At 31.7% G+C, this 23,908-nt stretch overlaps 1 protein-coding gene across 2 annotated transcripts in view; it reads right to left on the bottom strand.

Moving 5' to 3' along the window:
• Nucleotides 1-23,908, bottom strand: part of LOC106458770 (dual specificity protein kinase CLK2-like) — a 41,453-nt gene that overhangs the window by 1,857 nt on the left and 15,688 nt on the right. For both annotated transcript variants that reach the window (XM_013918318.2, XM_013918317.2), the window contains exons 2-11: nucleotides 21,901-21,994; nucleotides 18,980-19,046; nucleotides 13,408-13,521; nucleotides 11,653-11,743; nucleotides 7,129-7,204; nucleotides 6,676-6,770; nucleotides 5,273-5,402; nucleotides 3,262-3,344; nucleotides 2,629-2,708; nucleotides 1,095-1,182 (exon numbers count right to left, since the gene is read on the bottom strand). In XM_013918318.2, coding sequence (XP_013773772.1) covers nucleotides 1,095-1,182; nucleotides 2,629-2,708; nucleotides 3,262-3,344; nucleotides 5,273-5,402; nucleotides 6,676-6,770; nucleotides 7,129-7,204; nucleotides 11,653-11,743; nucleotides 13,408-13,521; nucleotides 18,980-19,046; nucleotides 21,901-21,994 — 918 coding nt within the window. The remainder of the gene's footprint in view (nucleotides 1-1,094; nucleotides 1,183-2,628; nucleotides 2,709-3,261; nucleotides 3,345-5,272; nucleotides 5,403-6,675; nucleotides 6,771-7,128; nucleotides 7,205-11,652; nucleotides 11,744-13,407; nucleotides 13,522-18,979; nucleotides 19,047-21,900; nucleotides 21,995-23,908) is intronic.

Here is a 23,908-nt window from a genome sequence, read left to right as displayed (position 1 = left end):
TGATCTATGCATTTTGTTCCAACTTTTTTTTTCTTTTTTTTTTTGTTTCCCCCCCCAAATTTTTTAAAAACACTAGAAATGAATACAAAAATAAGAATCCAATAATTTAGATCTAATATTATAGCTATCAGTTGGAAATGCTATGCCAGTCAACTCATTTGGTTTATTAAAAGATAAAGCTGAAAGAATCATTCGAACATTAAAATTCAGAATTTCGCATTTATCTCACAGGTAATAACTAGTACCATAGATAAAAAACTTGATTCTTCCTTGTGTGGATCAGTAAGTGTGCCATATGAAACTATGTCTTTAACCTGATGCTAAGGTTAAAAGCTTTGCATCATACACTATAGTTAGTGATATTAAAAATTCAGTAGAGAAAACGTCCTTTCCAAAAATTGTGAAAACTTTGGTTGTTGTTCATTTACTCTCATACAGTTATCTTACAAGGTTGTAAACACGTAACTAATGTTTCCCAGCATTATTCATATTTTGAGTCTTATGTACTTTCCAATTATTTTGTTAACAAAGTTTATATTCTTTTGCCAGAATAGATGTAATTTTTATACAGTTATAAACAAATAAACGCATATTAAACTTATGCACTTGGAGGAAACTGTAAACGTATACTCTTATTTCTCAAGTTTAGAAAGGTTTTCATGTATTACAAAATGACATAATTTCTAAGTTCTTTCAAATGTATTTTCATTTCCAGTTGCAAAAAGTTAAGAAAATAAGCATACTAAAGGCATGAAAATATTGGACACTATAAACGTACCCACACTACTGATTAATAAGGGATTTGTTAAAAACACCACAAAAATACTAACCGATACACCACTGTGAAGTGAAGAATATTATAAAATATGCTTCCAGAACATCATAAAATAACTTCAATAAGTGAAATAGCCAAAAACATCATCTTATTAAATGCTAGTTATATTATTGTAATGCATGAAAAATTATCAGTCATCACTCCTGCTTAGGCAGTCCTCACATTTTAAGTAAAAATATAACTTCGTATTTGATTAATAAGCAATGTGTATAATTTTTGTTCTAAACTTTTAAGTTATCTAAAACAAAAAAAATCACACCTTCAGAGGTTTGCAGTTTTCTCGGACATATCTACCAGCTGCACTTTTGTCGTCCCAATCAAGTCTTCCATGGTAGAAGTACTTGGTTCTAAAAAAAGTTTCAATGATTAGTTTTATAAACAAGTTTACAAAATTCGCTATTTTTTACAGGATCACTGAAATACGAAAATTATTTCCCTATGTGTTAATTCATCATAAATTAGTTAACTGCAATACACATTTACATCACATCCATTCTCAGTTGTGATAGAAGATGTTTCCTAACAGAGTTTAGATCTAAAAGCCTTACAGTACTTTATTTTATACATCACAAATGATTTTCATCAGAACATAACTGTATGTCTAGGTTATCTGAAATGTTAGGACAGGCTAAGAAAAATATGTTCTAAGTTCTTGTCCCACTACTGTCAATGGATACAAAGCAATTTTTACAAATCGATTTAGTGTTGAATTTGTATAAAACGAATAAATTATAAATTAGTTATATTATTACCTGTAAATAAAAAAATCAAAACCTCATTTCCATCAATTCATTTATTATTGCTCAAAAAGTTATATTTTATATATCTAACTATTTTTAACTTGTTTTATAATTATTAGCATATTTCTCTTCCTGATCTTTATTTTGTACATTTTTTACTAAAAAAAAAAGCACTCAAAAACCAAATAAGAACAATATAAGTTTCATACAATTAATAATGACTTACTAATTGATATCATCTTGCAATGTACTATAGGACATTATGCTTACAGCTGCAAAGTATTATTACCTGACTTCTTGGAGTAGAGAAACATTTCTGTAGCTTTTCAAAGGAAATAATGTAACAAAAATCTACTATCAGCAATAAAAAAAAAGTCAGGAGAAATTATACAAAATTCCTAGGTTCTTCTGACTTAAAAATATTTTTAAAATCACTGTATTCAACCTTCAAATGTTGTTTCAGTACACTACCTCTTGAATAAATGTCAAACTTCCCTTATGAATGATTGACAAGTTGTTTATATCTTTTGAAATTTATCCCCTCCCCTACACAATGCTTTTAAAAGGTTGATTGTACCCGGAGTCAAATTAACTTTTCAAATTTATTCATCCCCATTCAATTTTTACCCATCCAGTATGGGTGGCTGGACAATTTTCACACCTTAACACAGTATACAGTATCTGTGTTTTGGATAAAAAATATAAATTCAATCTATCAGTATTTCCTTTTTACACATATACATCATTTTCCTATGAAAAAAATTCAGTGTAATTGAAAATTATCAAATATTTTTGCTACTATATAGTGATTTTTAAAGTACTTATTATCAAGTCTATAAATATATTTAAAGTTCACACCTTTAGAATTACTCTTATGACTAGAAATTCTGCAGCTGTAATACTTATTTGCGCAATAGATCCAAGCACGTTATTTTTCAAATCAATTAGGAATTTTTGTTAGCTACAGATGAAGTTATAGAAAACTTTATTAGATTACCTTTAGCGATTAAACATATTTCTACAATGCCATCTAGTGATAGAATATATATTTACTTTGTTTTCCGGCACATGCGATATGGGAGTGGTCCAAGTATTCTCTCCATCATTGCTAGATGTTCTTGGTTGTCATGAGTCTAGGAATTTGATTTGATTTTAAGTTATGATTCAACATAAATATATTGATGACTCAACAAACATTTCAAATCTAATTTACTGAATCTAAATACAAATGTACAAGTTTGGAACTACTAGTATTTCCTTGTAAGTATATACTTTAGTTAGCTTAATGTTACAAGATGCACCACTGACATCATGGAAAAATGCTGCAAAATCGTTATATTTCCACGTTATATTGGTTAGTTATGGTAATATTATGACTACAGTATAGCAAAATTTGTGGCAATTTTAATTTTTTATTTTTTGATAAAAATATAGGTTTATGGTGAAAGTTATTGTTTTTAAAGCAGAAATAAAGGAAATAAAAACGGGTTTTAATAGGTTTTTACTACAGGGTAGGCATATTGTAAAGGTGGAGCTTAGAAATAACATGGTGGTGTATGTGTTTTGCATCATCCTGTACATAAAGTTTCTAGAACAAATTCTCTACTTTCAACTAATAATAAAACCAGGCAGGTCATTGAGTATTAACAAGGGTAAAGATGGAGTAAATTTATGACAACAATCTACCTGAAACAGGGTAATTCCCAAATAGAGTTCAAACAGGATACAGCCCATGCTCCAGACATCACAAGGCTGAGCCCAACCTAATTCTGAATAAAATACGTAATTAAAAGTATTTCAAGATGTAACACACTTTTGGCAAACAAATTTAAAGAACATCTGTTTTGTTCTGTTTTAGAATTATTACTATTTTTCCCTGTATAACAGAAATGTTTCAGTTTATAAGATACTCGTTCATTAAACATACTGAACTTGAGAGAAAAACTTGGTGAACATTATGGCCAAACAACTTAAATTGGGCTCAATTGAGAGACACTCGCTTGGGGGAACTGCATATATTTTTCTTCTTAAAATTTTATAAACCTTTTTATGTTTCAGATTTTGACCACAATTTTTTGCTGTGCCATTAATATTCCCACTGAACTTTTTATTTTGATAAATATTTTACGAAACACCATCAGAATGAGACATTAATAAACGTATTAAGGTTTCCGAAATAATGTACAGTACACCACCGATTTTCCGGCAACTGATGGTCCGGCACCTCCTTTAATCCGGACAAAATTACGAGAGCGCACTTGAAATTCCCGGGATCGCCAGACTACTTTACAGGGCGGCCACAGATGGCATTGCGTGTGTCGCGCGCTCTTTCGGGACGGGCTACTTACGTTTGAAGTAGGTACGTCACTCTCGTGAAACGTTTCTTATAAGTATCAAACTATAGAATCAAATTGTTTGAATTTTTTCATGAATGTTGCCAAGAATATATAGTTTAACAAGATACAAATATTTAGTTTAGATTTTTTCTTCGATTTTTTACAACACAGAATGTTGATAATAGTGTATGAAAATTCAAAATGTAACGTACTTTAAAATAACCATAATAATAACAGAAAAATTCTAAAATTTAACACTTTGGAAGCGATACTACTACAACATTCTTTGTAAGTACAGTAATTAATAAACCTTTTTCATTTATACTGTACTAATAAACCTGTATCATTTATACCTGTACTAATGTATATCATTAATAATTAATTCACATTCAATATTTATTTTATTTAAGTTTCTAGCAGTCCATGGTGCTTTAGAGACACGGGAGGGGTATAGTTAGTGGGTCAGAGGTGTATTGTTGAATTATTATTACGTGACTTCTGTTGGTCCGGCAAAACGGATAATCCGGCAAGGCTCTGGATCCAAGGGTGCCGGAAAATCGTTAGTGTACCTTATATACTATTTTTGAATAATATCTTGTATTCATGCCAATTTTCAAGTAACTCTGTACATACAGTCTTAAGAGCCACATAAAACCCCTTTGACTCCCGTATTTTACGAAACAACATCACAATAAGACATTAATAAACCTTTCAAAGTGTCCAAAATAATGTATATACTATTTTCAATAATCCCTTGTACTCATGCCAATTTTCAAGTAACTCTGTAGATACAGTCTAAAGAGCCATATAAAACCCCTTTGACTCCCTTTATGGGAAGTTCAAATTTAAAACCACCAAAGGCTGAATTTTGATTATTATTCTCAATGACCCCTTACATGTTAACACCAATTTTCGAGTAACTTTGTTCAGTCAGGTCTTAGATACTTAGATGCTTAAGGAGTTCTAAAATAAACAAAGACATACGTGTATAAATGAGAACGACTAAGATTTGCTCTAAAGATTAAGTTCGTGTTCTTATCTCTTTCACTGCCATGATTATAGATAAACGAAGCTCCTCCTGGCACTTTTATAGGTAAATATATCTCTTAGTGCCACGTTTATAGGTAAACAGATTTCTTTGTTTTATTTTTAGATACATAACTGACACAAAATACACATCTTAATATTTCACTATTTATCCAAAACTGGTAAACTATGGGACATTTGAAGGAGGGGATGTCCTTTCTTTATGGTACAAAGTTCAAAAATTCATGTGGCAGTGTTCTAGAGGGGAACGTGTATGTATCCATGGCATTGAAAAATTTTCTTGCTAAACAGCAAAGTTAAAGGTTAAAAGTTACCAAGGATTACTTCTGGGGCACGATAATGCCTGGTTGAAACCACGGTGCTATGATGCTCGTGATCGAATGTAGCTGACCCAAAATCAATCAGTTTGATGCGGGTGTCTCGTACTCGACGTATCTCTCGTTTCTGTCATAAACCAATGACATAACGTAACACTAAGACATTAATATAAAAAAACTGCTGATTAATTAAAACATGTATAAAAAGTGCTTCTGAAATATTTAATGCATTCATTACACATTGCACGTATTGTCTGATAAGTAACAAAAGAAACACCATGGTAAATCATGAAAATATATTTAATGTTGAAATGTTTTCGGATTTACTAATTTCATCATCCGAGATCTGCAATAACTTGTATTATGAATATGTAATATATAGAAATTAGCAAATATCACAATATACTATTACTGATCAAAAGATAAATTGTACAGAAAGAAAGAAAAATGGAACTGAGATATGTATAGAACTTACAAAGGTTAACAGAATTACCACAACTGTTATATCTAAAACTAGTATTAAAGCCCGTCTAAAATAACAAGAAATCAAAGTCAACCAAATTTGTAAGTTTGTTGCTCTTAAACAGACATAAGAAAAATAAAGGGCCTTCTAGCTTCGGGAAACCAAAGTCTATCATGAGTAATATCTACTTTACCTAAAGAGTGTCTATTCCCAGCATTCATTGATCACAGTTATTTTCTAATCACATCATTTGCAATAGTTCTCTTAAAACCACATTTCTTATAAATACTTGATCATCGTTCAGAAACTTCCCTTCATAACAAACGGCAAATTAATTTCACTCGATGATAAATAAATCCTTGGTATAAAAACTACATTCTTGACAGGCTTTTATATAGTAGAGTCTTAAAATTTATAGAAATATAAGATGCTTTATTTCTACTACAAGGCTATTTTTATATGTCTAAAGACTAGAGGTGACTACTATCCCACAACTGGCTGCAGAGAGCGAAAGGTAGTAGGAGTTGAGACGTTGTGGATTTAAGCACTCAACTCCTAACCACTAATTGAACCTATATGGCTGCTAACTAGTTCAACATCTGAGTTTGAATCATATCTAATAGATGGAATATCTCCAGAGCTTTGGGAGCTATGATCACCGGCATTTTTCATTATGACTTAATGGTAATGGACAATTTTTTTAGGTCTCATTGTAGAATTTTATACTTTTATTTGTAATAATTTCATTATTGTTATATAGTGCTAATATGATCGCCAATTTACAGTTAAGGTAATCTATAGTACTAGAACAATTTATATATATATATATATATATACACACAAACGTGCACTTAAGCTATACAACATGCTCCACAATGAATGATCTCATACTATAATAGTTGGACTTAATAACCTGAAAAGCAAAAACAAAACATACTTTTTTCGTATGGTAGCTGACATCATAGTCTGAATTTAGAAATAAAATGTTTTCTGGCTTCAAATCTGTATGAGTGAGTCTGTTGTCGTGCAAGACTGTAAATAATTCATATAAAATTATATAAACAAAACAATTGATTATTTAATTCAACATTTAAAGGTTTGTGTTAGGAGATAAATATGGCATAATTTAATGAACATTTGCAATTAAATCGTATAAAATACCTTAAGAAAACATTCTACTAAAGAGGACTTGACAAAGAAAAATAAGAAAAGAAATGCGGATAGAAACAACCACATTTGAATTAAAAACACTGTAACCTGATTTTTTAAATTCGTGAAATAAATTGAATGTATTACAAAACAAAAGAAAATAAGGCTAAATGCATTCATTTATTTATTCGCTTATAATAAACAGGAGAAAATATTAACCTGGAAATCACTAAATTCTTACATTTGACAGCATAGCACATTTGGTAACTGATATGTTGGACTTGTTCCATTGGATAAGGTTGGTAGTTGTTCTCTTTCTGTAAAAGCATAGAAAACAATTCTGTATGAATTCAGACAAAAACAACAACTGATTTTTATAGGTTTTTCAAACAAGACCCAAAACTCTAACGCTTTCGAATAGTTAACTATTCTTCTTCAGGACCTTTTATTCTTCTGAAGAAGAATAGCGAACCTTTCGAAAGCGCTCTAGCTTTGAGTCTCGTTTGAAAACCATTACAACTTTTACATGTGATCCTGTATGCTAACTTCTTAATCTTATTTTTATATATTCTCCATCCCACAAAGCATTGAACTCTCCTTCCCTGGTCTGCTTTCCCTCTTTTTACTTTATATCTGGAACATTTTATATCTTCTTAATACTCATATAAAACTACTTTTATTTTGTGAAGTTTTCCTCTTCCAAAAATTCAATGTACAAAACAAAACATATAGGGCTCAGTTTGCCATTTAAAGAGTTTCCCGATGTACTCAGTTTTTTATATATATATTAATGAAACAAGCTATTATTTAATACTAATAACATAATGAAAGTTGTATTTAGATTACTGTTTTTGCAGTTATAAAATATTATGAGTTATTAATTTATATTACATTTGTAGTTAAGGTATTGTTTATTATTTATGTAATTTCCTTCTGACGTTTAGTTCAACTATTTGTTTAGTTGCATTAAAAACACTAGCTCACCTGCCTCCTAATGTATATCAAATATTAAATGAGTCATTTTTTATTAAGAAGCTGACAGAAAGTTCTCCTATTAGTGATGTATCGATACTTAATTAATGTGTGGTTATATAAAACCAATGTTGATTTATTAGTCATGTGATATTTCATATTGTGGTCTTGTAAAGAAATAAAAGTGAAGCCTGTTTTTTAAAATAAGCAACATTTGCAAGAGCAGTTAGACTAAATGATACGGAAGTTATATTTGTGGATTATTTAAGGCAATAAATTTACTGCAAATATTCGCTTGGCTACTATTAGAGCTAATTTTGAGATTGTTTAATATTGTTAATAACTATTCCTTGTAATCTTATGTATTAGATTGCTTCTTCTTATTTTTGTTCTAATTTGTTGTTATACTGTGTGTTTTGATATTGACAACTTAGCGTTTTCCTTCTGAATATTTTTACATTTAAAATATTTGGTTACCAAAAGATTTTGTCAGTTACTGTAGTCTAGTTTCTACAATTTGTATAATTTATGCTGTGATTTTATAAATTTGTAATTTTTATCTTACTCTGGAAGAAACATTGTTGTTTGATACATTATATTTTAAAGCAAAAAATGACATAATTTTAATTGTTTTATCTACTGAAATGAATAAAATTAAATGCCTGTAAAGAACTTCTACGAAAAAGAGTAACGGATTATAAATATACTACCCCTAAAAATTCAAAGGGAAAAATCCTTATAATAAAACTGATCTTTAACCAAATAAACAACAGAGCAGAAATTCTATTCTGGGAGACCCACTTGTTTGATTAATACAGTTAACGATGTACTTCAAATCCAAAGTGATACAGCCGAATCTGCTTGTATGGAGCAGTTACCTTTAACATTAATGGACACTCTGCAATAAGTAAGGGTCTTTCCATCACATTGTTATAGTCACAACAGCCACGGGAAATACTTTTGATCAGTTAGTAGGCAACATTATGGTGGATCCTGTTCCACTCCTCAGTTAGTACAATGCCAAGCTCTCAATATTATGTGGTGGGTTAAGGATTTGATGTATATAACTTCACAGGAGGTCCAAGATTTTAACTGATTAATAACCAATATATAAACTCTAGGGTTTCATCTTCATACAAATCATATCTCAATCTTGACAGCATGACATCAGTCACTGCCTTGCATCAGAGGAAAGTTTGATTCAACTGGCCTAACTAAAAGTTATGGAATAGGTCGAATACCACATTGTATGTTGTCAAGTAATTCGTCCTCTCCTTCAAAGCACACCGAGTATAACTGAGCCACAATCAAAACCGTCATACTGAATATTGTTAAATCATGTTAATCCCCTGTGGTTTTCCAACTACAAGTCCATCAGTTGAATCATCTGTGAACTATAAAGACACCTAAATACCATTGACGCAATTTCTTAAAGTCCAAATTAATTTAGTAGTCAATTGCGGGATTGAAACAAATCTTATCACCTTAAAGCCTGACTTATTAGATCTGTTCTTAACAATTTAACGTTTGAATTTAATCTATTTGCTGCTTTGCACTCTATGCTGAGGCTACAAATAGATGAATAACGATCTGTAGCAGGTATATTGTGCAGATAGCAATAATTACATAACGTAAAAGCCTCCCCCGACCTTGTTAAAGCTGTCTAGCATAAAGTATAGATATCTGATAGTATTCATAATTATAACCCTGGATAAAAAAAATTACAAAGCCATTTGCATCTGTGTTTTTAGGGTTTTTTTAGAATTAAACATCTTTAAGAGTCTACCCTTCTGTCAAAAACCTTCACCTCCCACTAGCTTATAACATTGTCACAGAATTATGTGGACACAATAACCGGTATTAAGTAGTCGCCTAAAAAAAATTATAAAATTTAAAAATGAATGAGGGCGGGTAATATGTGAAAAACATCCGAACTAGTGATGCATTCTTACAATATAACAACGTAAAATGTTACATAACTAATGACATATCGGTATTTAGTATGTCACTAAGGTGTAATTTTCCAGACCTATTTAATGTTAGCCCTTCTTTTTAGGTGTAGAGTACAAGCACACATACACACAAAAAGAGATTGGTATCAAAATAAACCAAAACATTAATGTTATATTATAATTGTAAACCTAATACAACAGTCATAAATAACATGAAAAAATTCAGGGTTGTAATTCATAACTATTGTCTTTAAATTAACAATCGCAAAATAACTTTTTAAAATTTGAATAAGCATAAGATGGAACCAGATCTTTTTATTTGCCAAAAACGAAAATGAGTTAAAAAATGTAAGTATTTCCTAAGAATAAATATGTAATTCCAGCACACTAAATAAACTCAAATAAACATTCGATAACTGATTTTAGGGGCGATTGCGCCGAACCCCCGGATCGAAGAGACCCCGACAAATGAAAAACACAAGAGAATCCTCAATAGCTGCGGCACTTGAAATTCTTTTAGGCAGGAATACGGTTTGTTTGTTTATAATTAAGTACAAAGCTACACAATGGGCTATCTGTGCCCTGCTCACCACGAGTATCGAAACCCGGATTCTAGCGTTGTAAGTCCGCAGACATGCCGCTGTGTCATTGGGGGGCCAGGAATATAGTAAATTAATTTATGAGACCTTTTGTTTTATCCTTTTTATTAGCTATATATTTGTGCGCCAGAATTATCAAGCGTGAGGCGCGCGTATACATGATTTCATTTTATTACACATCAGGGGCCCGGCATGGCGATGTGGTTAGGGCGCTTGACTTGCAATCTGAGGGTTTAAATCCCCCGTCCCACCAAACATGCTCGCCCTTTCAGCCGTGGGGGTTATAATGTGACGGTCAGTCCCGGTATTCGTTGGTAAAAGAGTAGCCCAAGAGTTGGCGTTGGGTGGTGATGACTAGCTGCCTTACCTCTAAACTTTCACTGCTAATTTATGGACAGCTAGCGCAAATAGCCCTCGTGTAGCTTTGCGTGAAATTCAAAACAAACAAACAAACATACTCATCAGGATTTCTACCAACCTACCCTCAAATTGAAATTCTTTTGGGCAGGATTGGAATAACTTAAGAATTTGGACGTGCTCAAATGCATCAATCGAAAGTGTTTGACCTCCTTAATCTAAAACTGTAATTAGATCACAAATTGGTCAAAATATGACGGAGCTATGAGTTAAAAATTTGTACTTGGAAAAAACTCAGAACCATTTTATGAGCCACTATGGTGTGGCTAATAAAAAGTAATCAAAAACTAGACGTCTCATTGAAAACAATATGTTTACAACTGTGTCACTATGACAACAGCATTTTTAATCCTTTAATATAAACCTATTATTTTATAATTTTCATTAAATGTTCTTACATCTTGTTCTTTCATAATTATTTGTTCTGCCATTTAAGAAAAAAAAATTCGTTGTCATTGCTTTGTATTTATTATAAATATTAGAACTAGTATTTTGTATATTATCTACTCATCACATGTGTTTGTGTATTGGTCGAACTGAGTTAATAAAGAGTGTATAATTGTATTTGACTTATTTATGAAGCTCAGTTCTGAGGGTCCCCTCTACAAAATGTGCCCTGGGTTCCGAAGTCCTTAATCTGGACAATTGCTAATAAAATGCTTATTCGTTTAATCTCTTTAAAGATACAAAATTTAAAATATCTGAAACTATTATTTTTCTTATTAATTTGAATGACTTGCTTTACTTAGGGGGAATATATATTTTTCAAGAATAAAATAAGCTGAAAACTAAGACATTCTGAAATATTGTACATGCAATATTTACCTGAAAGTCAAACACGCTAAGTCCTAGCATTTCAAATGTTATACACATGTGTCCATGGTAGTCAAACCAATCCAGCATGATGACCCATAACCTATAAGTAGATTTGTGATGCACAGTCACTAAGAAAACGATGGACATAATATCTGATAACTCATTGATATTGGGATACAAAACAAATATAAACAAGCCAAGAAAAGCAAATTAACAGATTATTGATCTTAAAATATATAACCTACAAGAAGTTGAAAAAATAAAAATAAAGAGATCAAAAACAAATAGAAAAATTAGAATAACACAATAAAACAATATATTATTAGATGAAACAAATTACATATAACTTCAACGATGAAACACAATACGAGAGAACTAAAAATGATCATTAGATTTAGCATAAGCCACCTTAAAAGACATCAAAATCAATAGGTAAGTATTTGTAATCACTTAAAACTACTTGAAAGACAATTATGTTTATGGAATAAGAAAAAACATTTAGTAGGCAACAAAAATAAAACTGTAGTCTAAAACTTTATTAAAAAGAACATTTGTAAAAATCAAAATTACTCAAATGAAAAGTGAATTTATGACAATGATGAAACTAATTTTCCAAAAACAAAATTTTTAAAATATAATTATAAAAAAATAGAGGCAACAATTCTATACTGTTAAGTTGTGTTTGTTCTGTGTAATACAGAGCTGAGTAATTATATATTAAAACGATTTTGAAGCCTCACCACGTCGCTAAAGTTCAAGTCACAACACCTGGTTCTGCTATATCTGACGACCATGTATCCTAACAATAGATCTGAAGCATAACTTTCATTGTAAAAGGCTCTGTGGTAAAACTGACATGTCCAAAGCACTCCACTCCTCTGTATTGGCCTTTCAATCATCCATCTAGTGTAGGAAGAAAACGATACTTTAGCGCCAATTCTAGTAGTCCGATCTCACAGAAGTTCATAGATGCTGCATGTCTTGGTATGGAATAACTTGAATATCCTTTCATTATCCAGCTACTTTAGGTATGCATACGATTAAATCGGTATATCATGAAAGCAGCTTCTGTACATGTGAGTTGTGTCCCTTTTCTAGACAAAGGTCCTTTTTGATTATGTTGCACCCTGTTGCTTCCAACACGCTAACGACTTTTGTTGCTTTTTTGATCGTGGATTATCACCTGCTACAAGATGCTGCACTTTGCTTAAAGCGGCTGGGGTATGACGTGTTGCGGATTTCTTTATATTATTTCGTTTTCCAATGCCATAACGTAAAAACCTCTTGGAATGTCTAAATCCACAATCGGAATACATCTTTATTATCTTAGTTTATAAATATTTTGCGTCGGAAAAGGTTGTTGCATACTCTTCCCAAAAGAACCAGTTTACGGTGATATCACAGTACTTAACCAAGGCCAAACAATGTCAAAATTTAGTTGTGATACATTTTGAGTTACCGCGAATTTGCATTGGCTGTGATGGTCACGTGACTTGCTATTCAAAATCGTTTTCGTATAACGTACTAAATACCCTATATTATAATACAAATAATATAAAATGCATGCTAAACTGTTTAAAGCACCAGTAACAGTGATTAGAATATTGCTTCAAAACATTAACTCTTTAGTCCTATCAAATTTGAAACAGATGAACAAATATAAAAAAAAATTCTAAAGGTGTAACAACATAGCTATATTTTATGACATCACAAAGTCAAGCTTAATTGTACTTAGAGTATCTATGTGGCTTGGTTAGAACCAACCTTCTACTTTCAGGGTCAGCTTCTGCTAATTTCTCAAGCACGTTGATTTCCAGTTTTGCAGCCTCTCTGTACTTCTCTACATTTTTTATAATCTTCAAAGCTACTGCTTTCTCACTGAAAGATTTTAAAAATGTATAAACTGCCTCCAAAGTCATTTGCGGTGCCCTTATAATTATTTTTCTAACTTCAACCTAAGTTATTAATCTTAACTGTATTTTCATTTCTATAGCTTTAACTAAAAAAATAGCATAAAACATCACATTGTTCTTTTTTAATTTTTTTGTGCCCCTCTGATGGCTCAGCGGTAAGTCTTGGGGCTTATAACGCTAAAGATAGAGTTTCGATAATCGGGTTGGTAACAGTTTTGCTGCCTGTTCTCGCCCCCCCCCCAGTGGCACAGCGGTATGTCTGCGGACTTACAACGCTAGAAACCGCGTTTCGATACCCGTGGTGGGCAGAGCACAGATAGCCCCTTTTGTAGCTTTTTTCCTTAAAACAAACAAACAAAGCCCGTTCTCGGACGACTGTAGTATAGTAAAGTGTGGTGTGAAAGAAATGAACAATGTACATTGCCGAGCCTTTGATGTCTAGATGGTGATTATTATGTCATCTTTGATCAATACTGCGCTCATGTGTTGAAATACACTCCTTTCCCCCTCACATATACAAATATTGAAAATAAATGTATTGAAAGCAATATCACATACTTTCTCCACATATGAAAAACATATCATACTAAAATGTATGAAATTCCCCCACAATGTTTGCATTACAGTTTTTCTTTTTCTGAAGATAGATCTTACTTGTTTTCATTGGCCAACCTTTACTGTTTGCTTCTTATGGCTAAGTATGTGTGGTAACATTAATGATAGACTGTTTAATTTTTCTGGTGGTATATTCGGTCTATAGAATTTTAATTTGTTAAAAAAACACTTATTAATTCAATTCCGTCATGATCAGAAATTGATTAATAACCTAGAGTGTACTTCACTTCCAAAAGTATAAAAAATTATTAATTCAGTTCCGTCATGATCAGAAATTGATTAATAACCTAGAGTGTACTTCACTTCCAAAAGTATAAAAATTTATTAATTCAGTTCCGTCATGATCAGAAATTGTTTAATAACCTAGAGTGTATTTCACTACCAAAAGTATAAAATAAAACTTATTAATTCAGTTCCGTCATGATCAGAAATTGATTAATAACCTAGAGTGTATTTCACTACCAAAAGTATAAAATAAAATTTATTAATTCAGTTCCGTCACAATCAGAAATTGATTAATAACCTAGAGTGTATTTCACTACCAAAAGTATAAAATAAAACTTATTATTTCAGTTCCGTCACGTTCAGAAATTGTTTAATAACCTAGAATATACTTCACTATCAAACTATCGCGAAAACACTCCGTTCTTTGGGGCTGTAAGTGCTATAACAGTGGCGATGAAATCCTAATATTCGATCAGAAAAGAGCAGCTCAAGAGTTGGCAGTGGGTTGTGTTGACTAGCTGCCTTTTTTGTATCTATCACTTCAAAATTAGGGACAGTCATGCGAAAAAGTCTGCTTGTGTAGCTTTATGCGAAACTTGTGAAACAAACAAACCTGGATGTTTGTTTATGTTGTTGTTTGAATGCTTTCCCATTTCGTACATCTATTGGAAAGAAATAGTTTATATATTCCTGGCCACTGCGTCAACCGCGAGGTTTGTATGGTGAATGAATGTTTTGGAGAAAAATATAAAAGCTTTTCTGTTGCCTCCATTTATTTGAAATATATAGCTAGTTGCGTTGCAAAAAGGTATATTTACGTGGTTACAAACTTGTGTCTTAAATGTAATCTAGTTGCATGAAAGTATGGGAACATTCGCATCATTTATTCGTTATTAATAACTATCACTTTTAAGCGTTAATTTTAAATCACAATAAACATTTTGGGTACAGGGTCCTTTCAGATTCTATTTTAAACTGTTCGTATTTCTGTACGTATTTCATGACTGGTTTTCCATTTTATTACATGTTCAAATCAGTTTTTAGAGAAATATATTAGACTGATAAGATTTATGCAATTAAGCCATGCTAATACTATAGAACTTGGCTAGATATAATCGTTAAGAATTAAAACTGTTTTACCCATCAGTTAACTTTCTATGTTTATCTTACGGTACTGATGATATGTGTACTTACTTTTGATACTTTCCACCTCACCGTTAAGAAATGTTATCAAAGCTTATTCTTAATTCAATCCCCCATCCCACACACTAGTTTTATAAATGAACGGTCTGTTTAAAAATACATTTAATATGATGAATACGTGTGACAACTACCGTATTACCCCTAATTAACGCCCCGGGGGCATTGCAAACTGCAAAGGGGGCTAATTAGAGTATTTGTGCAATTCCTGATTCTATTTTTTCACTTGTGATTTATTGATTTCAATGATAATAAGTGTATTTATGTGTTTGTTTTTATTCTCTTTTTTTTTTTTCAACTCAAAATTACGGTAATAGAAGTATATCATATGTTGGATTACTACTGCTGTCACCCAAGGTAAGCTTTATAAAAATACCGGGGGGCGTTAATTAGGAGCAATACGGTATTTTATTCTTCGCCTTATAAGCCTACATATGTTGGATTACTACTGCTGTCACCCAAGGTAAGCTTTATAAAAATACCGGGGGGCGTTAATTAGGAGCAATACGGTATTTTATTCTTCGCCTTATAAGCCTACATATGTTGGATTACTACTGCTGTCACCCAAGGTAAGCTTTCTAAAAATACCGGGGGGCGTTAATTAGGAGCAATACGGTATTTTATTATTCGCCTTATAAGCCTAACCTTTATATGGTATAGTTTGGTTGTTGAACCATTAATACTTTTATCTGAGAGAGTATGTACGTGTTGACATTCTTCCGTAAAAATAATTTTTGTTTTTTGGTAAAGTTTTTAAAAGTTTTCAGGCTTTTTTTCGAAACTGAGTACATGTCTTTACGAAAATCATAGAAGATGTACCCTTAGAAGTCTGAGGATAGTTAGTAAGTTATATATTGATAGTTTAGAGTCCATATAATATGATTATTACACAAGAATAAAACGACTTCAGTTAATGTAACTTTTACGTTACTTTGCTATATATAGATGTAAGCTTAACAACAAACCATGAATGATAGACGTAGGACACAACAGTTATTTCTGTCTCTTGTGGGGGTATATAAGAATCCTTGTGTCACATGACACTGAAGACATTTGGGCGAAAACAGTCACTTGTGTTGGCAAGACACCGAGTGACGTGTCGATCTGGGAGTTTTATTTTTATGTTATTTTTTTCTAGACAATTGTTAGTTAATTTAGTTATATTTAAAATTCGCTTTCAAGAATATGCTCGTATATAGTACAATAATAAGTGAGTTAAATATGGTTTAATAATTAATGTGTTGAGTAGCCCTATTTTCGTTGCTTTATTCGTTAGTAATTAGACGAGATAAGAGGCGATACTCCCGAAACCAGTAGGTTGTTTCGTAATATCCTGTCTCTCACCACAGGTAAACAAAAAAGAGTATTAATAAACTACGTAAAGCCAGGTTGGTTATCGCCATATTCTTCGAAATTAACATCGGCAATGTTTCTGAACAGTAAAATACTTACTTGAAGTAATGGACGTTATATCTAGCGAAAGTTTTTACGTGGTTTATCCTGGTTTGTTGGAATTGTTCCATGTATACTGGAATAAGATGTAGAAGAAAAAAACGGGATCCATTTTCCAGTAGCGATGCCAAACAACATAAGTTGCTATTTTTGTCTAATGCAACCGTTTCCAAAGGATTGCATATGGATGTTGAACCAGCAAGAAGTGATTACCTAAAAGTCTAGAATTTTTATTCGGCGAACTAATAAAATGCCACACTTTGTAATCGTGCTAAAGAAAACACCAGCACTATACATAAAATAGTGTAAATAATCTGATTATCATACAGAAATGAAAGGGTACTTTCAAATCACAGAGACACCTTTGTTATGTTAATAGATTTTTTTTCGTTTATTAGGCCTATTGAAACAATACGGAAGTTTTCCTATTGCTCTGCCCACCATGAGTATCGAAACCTGGTTTCTAGTGTTGTAAGTCCGCAGACATACCGCTTTGCTACGGGGGGGGGGGGGCATTCTTGTGAAAGCATGGCATGTATATTGTTTATTTCACAGTTTGTAATATTACAAGTTTGGAGACACGTACTCACAGAATATTATTTGGGATTGATGTACTATACTGAAACTTAGACTTAGGCCAATATATAGAAATAATTAGTCTATTTTATCAGTTACAAAGTTATAGGCCGATATCAAGTTGTCTTGCCCGAGCCATAAAACTCGCTTGCTGGAGTTCATTGCGAAAGTTGCTCAAAATATTTAATTTTTTTTATTTCTCTGGTGATTTTGAGAATGTTACCAGCTTTAGAAAATTATAATTATTTTGCCTAAAAAAATATAAAATACAAAATTACAAACAATTTTAAATAACAAAAAAGTAAGAACACATCAGTAACATTTTTTTCCCAAAGAAGGCAGCACTTGATTATTTTCGCACAAATTAAAGGATTTTTCTACTTAAGCATAAAGCGGGCTATCTGTGCTGCGCCCACTGTGGTTATCGAAACTCAGTTTTTAGCGTCTGACGCGTTCAGATTAACCGCTGAGCCATCAGGGACACCCGAGTTTCTTAATTAATTAAAACCTACAGTAAGTTATCAAGTATTAATACACAACCAGAAACTGCAGTCTTCCATTTTCTATATGTTACTCATTTTATTATTCTTGTTTGTTTGAAGTTATGGACAAAGTTACACAATGGGTTATCAGTGCTCTACCCACCACGGGTATCGAAACCCGGTTTGTATGGTGTAAGTCTGCAGACATACCGCTGTACCACTGCGGGACTTTTTATGATTCTAATATTTAACCAATATAATCGTTTTTTTTTCTGTTGCTTTTTTATTTGGTTTTATGTAATAAAATTTGCTAGACATCCAAACAGTTTTAATACGTAAATTACAAGCAAGTTTGATATGTTCAACGAACCAATCAATGTGAATAAAGAAAACATAATTTTAAAGTACTGTTATTTTAATAATGGGTGTTAAGAGACAAGTGATGAAAGCTGGTTGAAACAACATATAATAACTTTTGATGAAACGTAATCTATGAGAATACTCGTATAGTGTCAAAAGCTATGCATGTTTAGAACTCACAAATACAAAACTAATGATAATGGCATTCTGGCTTCAAGTAAGGTAGTCAACCAACATCCTTTTTATCATTTTTAGGAGGAAGTTGTAACGCAAACTTACAATGATACAAATTCAAACACCTTAGAAATTCTATAGGTATGCCAAGACACTACCATTGTAACTATAGCACAACGTTTATAAGCTAAAGGTAGACAAAACTGTTGTTGTGAAACTTTCTTCAGCTTTTGACCCATAAAATGGTTCTTAATTAAAACTCTTCCAATTCTCAGCTTTTTATCATGATTATCGTCACACGAATCAAATTATATCCAATGTAAAAGACTAAATACTTACTTTCTACTGTCCACAACCTTGACAACTTTGCCGAACGTTCCTTCTCCCAAAGTGTTGATTACTTTATCTAAAAAATGACAATCAACACCATCAACGAGAACATTAAAAATATATCACTGTCTTCACTGTAACTGTGGTACAGTGAAAAAATAACTTCTTGCTCATAAAAAAAATGTGTAGATGGATGGGTTCATTTACAAATAATATAATTTATGTTGAATATGATAGGCAACAATTTACACCACACTTTCCATAAACTTCAACAGTTTTAAACATCTCAACAAATCTTGTGACAATACATAGAAACAACATTACCTCTGTCAATAGGAAACATAATTTAAAGTCCATTCCATGAAACAAATAAATATTAAAAAATCCAAATTTATTAGTTTTTAAACATGACATTGGTTGAAGTAAACTTACAAAAGATTAGATAAATTCATGATTTCTAAATGACATAAAAAAAGCTACAAAAATAGATGACCTGTTATAATTCATATGCACGAATTTCTGTGAAATATTTTGTTTTTAACACAACAACAGCATGGCGTATAAAATAAAACGTTGAGGTGGAAACTTTCGTTGACTAGTGTCCGATATGAAATGTTGTGTATTTGTGCATGCGTGGTACCACTGAATATTTCGTTTTTACAGCTGATAATCGGGAATATTTCTGGATGAAAGTAAAACACTATTACACCACAAAGTAAAGTGGCTTGTATTTAGTAACAGTAAACAAATTTCGTTCTCAAATAGTCTACTGATAAATATTATAAAAATTAACATACAATAAAGCTAGGGAGTGTAATTATTCACCTTTCTTAACAATTCCGGGTGAATTTGGATAATATTTATGTTCTAGTTTCTAGTTGATGAAAAATAAACTTGCAAATGATAGAAGACGCTATATCCAAACGCCCTGTACAGATAGCTGTGATGTAAAAACACCCAAAGGGCCCAAGCCAAACGCCATGTACAGATAGTTGTGCTGTAAAAACACCCAAAGGGTACAAGCCAAACGCCATGTACAGATAGTTGTGCTGTAAAAACACCCAAAGGGTCCAAGCCAAACGCCATGTACAGATAGTTGTGATGTAAAAACACCCAAAGGGTACAAGCCAAACGCCATGTACAGATAGCTGTGATGTAAAAACACCCAAAGGGTCCAAGCCAAACGCCATGTACAGATAATTGTGATGTAAAAACACCCAAAGGGTCCAAGCCAAACGCCATGTACAGGTAGCTGTGATGTAAAGACACCAAAAGGGTCCAAGCCATTGGAGAGATCATCGTGTGCACGTGTAGCTCTACTGTATTATTCGTCTTTAGCTTAGTCTAAGCGTTAAATTTAAGTACTTCTTGCTCTCTTAAGCATAACCTAGAAAAGGATCCCAACAGAATATTATATGTATGTCGTCGACTGAAGTAGCTTGGACTTCTATAAGAAAGCGATCATGTAATAAATAATATCAACCGCCCTAAGTCGCTGCATCATCTTACTTTTGGTATTGGATAATTGAAAAAAATTTTCTTGTATTTGTTTGTTTTTGCATGGAATTTAACTTTTTTTTCTTCTGCCAGAGATGGAAATGCTGTCCAATAAACATAGCTAACATTACTTATATATATAACTAAAACTACCAAGTCAAAATCATACATGCTATCTGTCTGCTCGTCATCAAAAGATCAGATACATTTTTATTAAGCTGCTGTTTGTCTTCTCTCTCTGTTATCTTGTCAAATTTTTAAGGTCTAAAGGTTTTATCTTTATTGCATAAAATTTTTAACACATAACAATTGGAAATTAATTAAACTTTCAAAGTTTTGTTGTACCCACACTTAATCATTTCTCTAAACAAATAAGCACATGACATAATTTTAGTTGGCAAACGGATTTATAACCATAATAAAGTGATTTATTTTAGGGGAACATACTACATGTTTCGACAGAACACTAATCTGTCTTATTGTGTTCCTTCAAAAATACATCATTTCATTATGGTTATAAATCTCTGTTTGACAACTTATAATTATCTAAACAAGATCCCATAAAGTCCATGCGCAGATTACTAAAAGCACCTGTTGGCATACTTCTTTTTGAATGCGCACACTTTAAATAGAAAGAGTTGACTTACTTTTAAAAATATGTGCGGGTCTAACTTCCATGCTTCACTTATTTGTCATACTTACATTAACATGTAGGTATAACTAGATTTATGAAAGTTTTCTTACCATAATGAATGTGATTACATCACCAAGAAGTAACGAACTGTTTCAGGAAAACGTTTATTTCTGCTTAAATATTTTCTTCTACGTTTCTTATAGCATACAATTACTGTGCCCCTCATATAATGTGTGAACTTACTCTATTTTTTTTTCAAAACAATGGTAACTTCAACTAGAACGCAGAATAAATATATATATATAATACATTAATTTAAAAAAAAAAATGATGTGTATTTCTTAACATTTACACGTATACAAATTATTTTAGTTTAAAGAAGTGAACATTTCGACATTAAAAAAAGAGTTGTGGTAGGTTAATTAAAAATTTAATTTTGAATGTGTGGTAGCTGCATATTCTTTGTATCAAACACTAGTCCAAGAAAGTTAACTCACGTAAGTAAACTGTCATTATCATTCAGTATTTATAGTGTTTACTAAACAGAAATAAATCTGATTAAAATATTCTGGCACTTGTAACTTTGTAAAACTGATAAATCAATAAAGACAACATAAAAGCATCTTTGCAATAACATAAAGAATATATTCAACACTAATTTAGTTTTGGTTGAAAGAACGGGTGATTACTATTTTATTACACTTAAGAAAATATAAGAAAAACAGAAATATGCATGTAGATCTTACAATAAAAAATATTGTTTAAAACTTAAATGGAGACGTTACGAAAAGATGAGTACATCGATCTCTCAGGATGTCTCCATGACGATAGATCAGATGTCCCTCATCATCGTCTTCGACGCTAGGAGGCCTGGAACTTTGTTCATGGGGTGACTGGCCGTTTGCAATCCGCCCAATAATCAGTCAGATCAGCCAATCCACCACGTGGAATCCATTCACAAGAAAGCCGGTCAGTGCACACAACGTGACAATCATCCACAGTTACAATGATTCAAATTCGGATGATGACGAAGTTGCAAGTGGCCACAGCATGAGTAGTTTACCGCCATTTTTCAGCACCATGGTAAATAATATAAACAAGGGAGGCATGCTCGTATGAACATCAGTGTTCAAGAATATTAACTATATAGTACGATTTTAATAAAATATGTTCAACGATTCTTTTCAATTCTTAAATTTGTTGTTTTTAATGTTCAAATTATTAAAATCTGACATCTTTTACTGCATTTAGAATACGAAATATGTTCAAGCAGTGATTCTCAAAAACAACTAAGTACAGTCTAAAATCAAGCGATCTCAGACTAATACAAACTACTAAAGAATACAAAATATATGTTAGCGAAAATAAAACTGTATATGTAACTAAGCGGTGATTTTTGATAAGCACATGAGTACAATTATTAACACATGTATATGTAAAATAAATAATAAACAAATATTTAATTCAATAAAAGTAAAATCGTATTTATAAACTGATAAGCAGTGAATACATTATTTACACAAATTAAAACAAGCAGTTAAACATTATGTAAACTTTTATAACACGAAAAATTATGGGCGTGTAAAAAATTAACAATTTAAAACATTATTGACTGAAAGATTGGAGTAAGAAAACATTTATAAGTACTCGTATTATTATTTCATCATTACGTTTCACTCTGTTAACTGGACTGAAAAAAAATGTTAGTTAAAGTGGATGTAAATATTATAGATTTTTTGAAAGTTTATTTGCAGTAAAACATTAAATATTTAACTACTCTACTAAAAACACATGCCAGCTTAAAGTAAATTATACCCCAGCTGATATGAGATGCCCACACAAAGTCAGCTTTCTTTACCCCTCCCCAAGCTTCTTGTAAAATGACACTAATGTTCTAGAACGTTTACAAGTTTCTCCTTCAGTACAATGTTGAAAATACTAAAGCTTCTAAGTTCCCAAAGTCGCTATCCTTTATGTCCTTAAACATGAACTATTTTCTGAATACTCTCTTCCACTACTTGTTTGAAACGAAAACTAATATTTAATGCTGTATCAAACAAAATATGCTTTAAGAAATACGATTTCTAAAACAGGACAAATATTCATATGTTTACATACCCTTCTAGTATATGACTGACTTTTTCACGTTTGATATTTTTTATAAATATTTTCCAAAAAAGTAAAGGTCATTTTCCTCTCTTACAAGTGCTACTGAAAATACGAATAACACAATGTACTCAAAATCAAACTTTTGACGATGACATTCACATGCATAAAATACATTTCCATATGAAACATTTTTTAGAAATATTAGATTTCAAATTATTCGTGAATTATGGCAGGTATATACACATATCCGACACGAACAGCGGCAAAATAATTATCTCACCAGGTGAGGAGTCGATAAAACAATGAAATATACAGTCAAATTTAATTAATAAACTTTCAAGGCAAAATATCATTTAAATTAATCATGCAGAAATCGTCAATCTTCTTACATGCTTGATATTTTTTACTGGTTAGCTTACAATAACACGAATGTCAAGACGAAGGTGTTAAAACATAAACAACAAATTAAGGAATGAAGTGTAAAACAAGCGAATTGTTAGTGATAGAATTTTAACATCAATCCGAGCACTACCCAGGCTAGTGGCATGTCTCTTACAAACATTTTAATTACAATTCCTTATCTTTATACATGTTACGGAGCCGATAATGAATGTTGTCGTATGTGATTGCCTGAAATAACATTAATTAAACAACAAAATGTATATGCAGAAGGTAAATTTAAATCATTATGTATGTAT

Source organism: Limulus polyphemus, unplaced genomic scaffold (assembly GCF_000517525.1).
Source record: "Limulus polyphemus unplaced genomic scaffold, Limulus_polyphemus-2.1.2 Scaffold511, whole genome shotgun sequence".
NCBI classification, from domain to species: Eukaryota; Metazoa; Arthropoda; class Merostomata; order Xiphosura; family Limulidae; genus Limulus; species Limulus polyphemus.
This window is presented reverse-complemented; position numbering and strand designations above follow the sequence as displayed.